We start from the raw sequence: 6,926 nt of genomic DNA on the forward strand, positions 1-6,926 counted from the left end.
CGGGGCCGGAGAAGAAGCCGCCGCCAGGGACCGGGGGGCCGCTCAGCCGCCTGAGGGGGCGGCGCGGCTCGACCGACGCGGCGCCGCGGCCGCCGTGGACCGAGTCCGAGTTGCTGGCGCTGGAGACCGTCCGGCCCGAGCACGTCCTGGGGCTGTGCCGGGTGACGGAGAGTGAGTGCGGGCCGGGGAGCGCTTTTTTTTTGTTTGGTTGGTTGGTTTGGGGTTTTTCTTTTTCCCTCTGAGCTGCCGATCTCTGCTCTTCTGTCCCGATCCCTTCCCTTTCTTGCTCTGCTCCCTGGCACCTAGTGTGCCTTTGTTTCTTCTAGCCTCAGTTTTGTCCCGCTTTCCTGACGCTTCTGCAAAACAACTTGCAGTATGTATCTTAACGGGCTGGGGTTGGTAAAAAAAATTAAAAAATCCTCTGGTAATTGCTCAGAGATCTTTTGAAATGCTACTATATGTTTTCTTTCTCTTCTAGATTATTTATGCAAACCCGAAGACAACATTTACAACATCGACTTCACCAGGTTTAAGATCCGGGACCTTGAAACTGGAACAGTGCTGTTTGAAATTGCAAAGCCATCTGCTTCAGGTATGTCACGCTAACATTGCAGGGAGGGTAGAGAGGCTTGCCAAGCTGAGAAGTTGCAACGCAGAACCCACGCAAACCAAGCAGAAAGGTCCTTTGATATGTCCTGGTGACTAAATTCTTCTCCTTTAAGCATAGGACTGAGTTTACTTCTGCTAAGAAACTTGTTGTCGTAAAAACGTGAAGTGATTTTTGTAACACGGGGGAGTACTATCAACTGCAGATCTTCCGTTGTTGGCTGGTTGTGGTACAAAGCGTCTTTCATGTGCTTTAGCACTTGTGAGCGGGGATATCCTGTGAGGTTGAGGGTAGTTTCAGCTCTGGAGCCACCAAGGCTGCACCAGCTGTTATAGCAGATCTTTTCTTTATTACTTAGTGCCAGTATGAACTCAGACTAATTATTAGACACCTTTAGGTTCAGTGCCTAAGTAATAGCCAGCTTGTCCTGATATACCCGCTAGCCAGTATTACCTTACATGTATGCTATTAGCAGAATAACTCTGAGCTGGTGTGTTTTCTAGAGCAAGATGATGAGGATGACGATGACAACAGTGAACTGGACGCTAGTGCAGGCCGCTTTGTTCGTTACCAGTTCACCCCAGCATTTCTCCGTCTTCGGACTGTTGGTGCAACGTGAGTATGAGTCCATAGAAAGGAGGGAGAATCAGATATTTACAACTTGACAGTTTATAACAAAACTGAGTCAAAGCCTAGAGAGAACTCATCTTACACTACAAATATCAAAGTCTCTCTTTCTGGAATGATCTGTTGGATTCTTGTGTAGTCTTGGGTCCAAGGCTCTGTTCTTCCCAATAGGAAGAGAGGTATGTCGTCTTAGCTGTTTTTTCCTACTTTTTGCATACAGAGTGGAATTCACAGTGGGAGAAAAGCCAGTGTCGAACTTTCGAATGATTGAGAGACATTACTTCCGAGATCGCTTGCTGAAGAACTTTGACTTTGATTTTGGCTTCTGCATTCCCAGTAGCAGGAACACATGTGAACACATTTATGAATTCCCTCAGCTCTCAGAAGACCTTAGTAAGTATCTCCTTTCCCACACTGAGTTGTGTTTTGTTTGTATCTGTGCATATGCTCATTTTCTCCCTCTCTCTGCTTGTGAAAGAAGTTGTGATGGGGATGGGGGTGACAAAAAGAAATAGATACAGGTTCCTGGTTTGAGCTGTGTGTAATCTTGATTGAATTACAGATTTGTGCTGCAAATTCTCCTTTGAAAATGAAAGCCCAAGACAGCCTGTGTTGTCAAGTCACGGGCTGCAAGAACTGATCAGAGTCACGGGGCTGACATGTCTGATGCCTAACAGTGTAGCCCAGAAGATAACAGAACCCTGAAAAAGGGTTCTCTTCATAGCCATGCATCTGTTTTCACTTGCTTGTTAGGGCTTGAGCCTCCTGCTTTGGAACAGAACTGGCTCTTCTCTGAGAGGTGTGTTTTTGAGCCTACCAAGATCTCTGCAAATATACATTGCGCAGGGTATGTCTGACCTCAGGAGGTGGATAGAGCAGGAGTACGTGGGCCCTTCTGTAGCTGCCTAGGTGCAGGGGGAGGCGCGGAGTTTGTACCCCGCCTTTGTACGTGTCGGGAGTGCCACTGCTTTTTTGTTTGCAGATTGCTACCTCTCTGCTCACAGATGTGATTGCTGCTCTGCTCTAGTGGTGGCTCTGACAGTTTCTAAGGTCGTCTTGTGTGAGATTACTCGATCCCCCTTTGTTTGCTTTTGACAGCACTTGTCCTGTGAATAGGAAGAATAGGAAGGGGCAGGCCAGAGCTTTTGAAGCATGCTCAGCGGAGCAGTTTGCTTCTCTTACTTGGGTAGGGCAGAGCATCAGCCTGGTAAATCCAGCAGAGTGGCAGTCCTTTTTACACTCTGACTTCGTGCTGTCCAGTGGAGTGTGGCAGGCTTTTGAATATAATTGAGCTTTCTCTTTCACAGTCCGTCTGATGGTTGAAAATCCGTACGAGACCCGCTCAGACAGCTTTTACTTTGTGGACAACAAGTTGATTATGCACAACAAAGCCGACTATGCTTACAATGGAGGACAGTAATGATTCTAAGTCCGCTGGATGCTGTGATGCTGTTAACCGTTCCAGATGCCCAGGAGTGGACTGGAGTTGCTGCCTCGTGCAACAAGGCTTCTTGCCAAACCTTTTCTCCTTGCATGAGGCTGAAAACATGAAGCAAAGACGACAGCTCATGAAAGTAAAGGAAATCTCCCTGCAACACTTCTCTATCTGACATTCAACGTATCCTGCCTCTCACTCTCTTATTTCTGGTTACCTTCTGGTACCTTGGTTAGGTCATGGATCAGAGGCACTGTTAGAAAATTCTTGCTGTTACAGTCTTTATAGTTAGGTTGCACCTTTAGTGCTTCTGATATTTCACCTGCTGGGTGACTACCCTCTTTCAAGAGGTCAGATTGTTCGGGGAAGCTATTTCTTAGCAGGAAAATTTTACCCCTTCAAGTAGCCAGTGATGCCTAAAGAGCAGATCTTTTCTTTGGGTGGATAGATCATCTCTTTAGTGCACAGTGGTTTAGTTTGTAGCATGGCTGATGTTGTTTTTTAGGGCGCATCCCAGTATTCTCCAGTGGGAAAGATAAGAGACTAATTCAGCTTCTAAGCAGTGCAAGAATCTTCCTTCTGCCTCCAGGGGCCTGAGGTGCCCCTGAGAACAGTTTAATCTGTGTCTTGCCAGAGATTTCACTAGAGATACGAGATAGGGGGGGAAAAAAGGGGCTTTATCCAGGTTGGTCATCGAGTCAGTCTGATAGCATTTCTGTTTGAGCTCTTGTGAGCAAATTGTTGCATTTTGGAGCTCAGGGGTCAACCTTAGAGCTGAAGTTAATCTCATTATATTTACCATTTCTCCTTCTTCCCTTTGTGTAGGAATTTTGGCTCTTGCTACAGAGTGTATTGCTTTTTAGATCGACGGCACGTTGTCAGTCTAGCTGGGGTGGAGGGGAGGTGTCAGTCTAGTGGGGCTTAGAGGAAAAAGGGAGAATGTGGGAAAATGCCTTGAAAAATGTGTAGGAAGCAGAGCTTCCTGGGCTTCAATCTCTCTAATTTTAAAACTGAATGATCTGTCAGAGGTGCTGGAAGGAAAGATGGTGGTGTTATGAACTCATTTGCTTTGTTTCATTTGAGATATTAGTAGCTAAAAGCTTCCCGGGTCAGATCACTCAGTGTTACGGAGTGAGATTCTGACAAAGCGAGAATTTACATGATTCTCTTTAATAGTTTGAGCTCCCATCGCTGCTTTGCCTACTTAGCTGCCTATTTATTGTTTAGGAAGTTCTTCTGCCAAGGTAGTTACCACCAGACCAGAGGGCGTATTTCACAGCTGTGTTTGGGGTCTGGCAATAGGAAGTATCAAGATGCAGTGGGAAAAGGAGACCCATGTCTTCCCAGCAGCCACACAAACCCTTTTCTGCTTATTTTGGTGTCTCTCAAGACTGGCATTTTTCCTGTGTCCTTGCTGGGCTGGTCAGTTGTGTCTCTCGTACGTGGCAGTTAAGTTGTGTCTAGACTAGAGATGTTTGCTAGTATTAGTTCTATTTGTTCCTTGAGACAATTGAAACCTAACTCCTTCGTGGACACAGTTGGTTACCTATTGTGTTAAGTAAGATTCAGTGTAGTTTATGTTTTAGCAGGATTAAGTGGGGTGGGCATCACACCCTGGAGCCTGTTAACGCGTAGACAGCAATAGGAAGCCACTGCCTTTACCTCGCAGATTAACGATACTGACTTTGGCGTAGAAGATCAGCTGGCATCAGGGTAAGCAGTGAGAGTATGTGGGGTGGCAGCCATGAAAGAATATCCAGCTCTTGGGAAGATATTTAATTATGATTAACCACAACAAATGACCTGTTCTGGGTGGAGCATTAATTATGAGCAACCACAACAAATGTCTTGGGAATGCAGAGGGGCAAGGTCTACGTGGTTGAAAGATGAAGAACAGTTCTGCTACCATCAATCCCCTCCAGCATCTCTAAAGGCACTTAGGCAATCTTGTTTAGATATTTCAGAATTAGTTAAAGCTGCTTGTAAGGTGGAGCTTGAGATGCCTCTTGCAGCGATTGTCTTCAGAAGGCCTCGTGCCGTGCCAGGGAAGGTGGGAAACATTTGTTTTGCTGGAAGTTAGTTGTGACAAGGCAGAACTGCCTGGAAGTGTGCTTTTCATCCTGAAGAGTTCTGAGATGCTCAGGATAGCGTCTGAAGAGCCTGCTAGTTATTCCCTGGGAAATTTGAGCATATTGAGCTGAATTTGTATGTAGTATAAATCCAGGTGCCTTTAAATGTTACTTTTATTGCATTTTCTGCATGAAGCAACCTCTTGCTTTTCTTATCAGTGTGATGATTCCCATCTGTTTTCTATGCCACTGCGTAAAGGTTCTTAAAAGGAAGATGGACTGTTGCCAGAGCGAGCAGCAGAAATCACTGTACGGGCAAATGACGATTTGTGTGAGCCGTTAGTAGTAGTCAGCGTGCAGCTCTGCACGGTCGGTCGGGCTATTTGTAGGGAGTGTGGGTGCCATCTAGCTGCTGCTTTGCAGAATGCGACTGGCAGCAGGAGAGCGCTCTGCCAGATGTCAATGAGGCATTTGATGCCAGTAGTGATGAGAAAAAAGCATTGAAGCAGTTGCTTTCGCATTGGTGAATGTATCAGCTATTGAGCAATAAGAAAAGGAAAACTGGAGGAAAATGGGAAGACCTGCAGGCAGCAGTAGCACCCCTCAGTTTCTAGCCGAATGTGTTTGCTTTGCCAAATTAGAAGGTCTTTGCCCAAAAAGCATGCTGCAGGAAAAAAAAGTCCCTACAAGAGGGCAACCCAGCACTGAAAAAGTTGATTGTAATCCAAAAAGTCAGGGGTTTCAAAACTCCTGTCCCCACTTTGGCCACTTCCCTAAGGTTACTTTTTCTCTTAGGTGTTTTCTATAAAGTGTCTTCTCTTTGTGGCAGGGATGATGTCTTTGGTAAACATGGTTTAACAGAGCATCTTCCTTCTGGATTGTGTGCTCTGATGCTTTAATGGTGGGCCAAAGCTCCTCATGCCAGTGAGCTAGGAAGAAATTCCAATGGGATCTCATCCTTTCAGGTGGATGGTCTGTCCTAGCCAGGTGCTGAACGTAAGGGAGATGCTGTCAGTCTCAGGTTGATGCTGTCAGGTTGAAGTTTGAGCAAGGGAAGAGGTATCTGTGCAGACAGCTTCTCTCAGGTTGTGTGTTGAGTTGGAAAGAAGAAAGAGTTGGGATCATACTGTGTTCTGCTCTAACAAAAAAAGGGACCAAACCCACAAACTCATGCTAAATCTTTCCAGTATTTGTCCTCTTAGCACCAAGACCTCTTTTTCACATTGAGGCGAGTGCTTTGGATCAATGCAAGCAGTTTTCTTGGACAGCTATTTTCACGATTGACTGACATATTGCACCTTGTGAAGGAAGGTCGTCTCTTGTTGCATGGACTGGGTACTGCTGTCCTTGTCCTCCATTTTTGGTAGGAAGTATCTTCCTTTGTGTGTTTTCCTTAGGATTTTCAATGTCTCTTGCTGCAGAGAAGCAGCAGCTTCCTCTCTGGTGCTTGAGGATGTTTATTCCACTTATCCGAGGGTTCAGGAAGAATAAAACAAGCGTTTAGAAGCGAGAAATGAATGAGGAAGGTGGTGGCGAAGCAGTAAGGTCCAAACGTGGTAACTCTACTTCTCAGCTCTGTGTTTCATTACGTCCTCTTCAGCTGTTTCCCAGTGTTTGTCTTCTGCCCTGCTGTCCTGTCGCATCAAGCTACCGAGCCTTATGCTACCCCAGAGCGTGGCCCGGTATCGGGTGAAATCCTCGGACGCGAACCCTGCCATCTCCCCGGAGCTTTATGATGAAGACAAGGCTAAGGGACGGCGGCCTGGCGGAGTCATCGCCTCTTCCTCCGCAGCAAAGGGAAACAACGAACACCAGCAACCACCCTCTCCCTCTGCCCGGATCTCAGTGCTGTTCCAGGACACGTATTTGTATCTCTCACAGCGTGGCCTTTGGGCTGCTGGCGCGTCGACCTCCTCCGTGCTGTCCCCTCCGCGCGCTCCCGTGGCCCTTCTGGGCTGAGGCCAGCCGTGCTGGCCGTGCCCCTTCAGTCCCGGGGTCGCTGGCTCCCTCTCTGGGTCCCAGCACGGTGCCGGCGGCCCCCCCCGCCCTCCGACGATGTATTTGTATAAATGTTATTTTGTCACCAGCAATAGTAATAAAGAATTTCCCTTTTCGCACAGGTGCTGCCCGGGCTTGTGGGCGGGGCCGGAGCGCGGGGGGGCGGGCTTGTGGGCGGGGCCGGGGCGCC

At 47.3% G+C, this 6,926-nt stretch overlaps 2 protein-coding genes across 2 annotated transcripts in view; both read left to right on the forward strand.

Annotated features, from left to right (window-relative positions):
- Window positions 1-2: 2 nt before the first annotated feature.
- On the forward strand, window positions 3-6,819 carry UNC119B (unc-119 homolog B (C. elegans); the record flags this gene model as incomplete). The annotated part of the gene is made up of 5 exons (XM_010575731.1): window positions 3-171; window positions 479-592; window positions 1,111-1,222; window positions 1,455-1,627; window positions 2,542-6,819. Coding segments are annotated over 5 exons (681 nt in total), but the record flags the coding sequence as incomplete, so codon positions are not given.
- The window catches only part of ACADS (acyl-CoA dehydrogenase, C-2 to C-3 short chain), a 12,440-nt gene continuing 10,526 nt past the window's right edge, over window positions 5,013-6,926 (forward strand). The window contains exons 1-2 of the mRNA XM_010575744.1: window positions 5,013-5,076; window positions 6,339-6,600. Coding sequence (XP_010574046.1) covers window positions 5,013-5,076; window positions 6,339-6,600 — 326 coding nt within the window. The remainder of the gene's footprint in view (window positions 5,077-6,338; window positions 6,601-6,926) is intronic.

Source organism: Haliaeetus leucocephalus, unplaced genomic scaffold (genome assembly GCF_000737465.1).
Source record: "Haliaeetus leucocephalus isolate CR32 unplaced genomic scaffold, Haliaeetus_leucocephalus-4.0 Scaffold13, whole genome shotgun sequence".
NCBI classification, from domain to species: Eukaryota; Metazoa; Chordata; class Aves; order Accipitriformes; family Accipitridae; genus Haliaeetus; species Haliaeetus leucocephalus.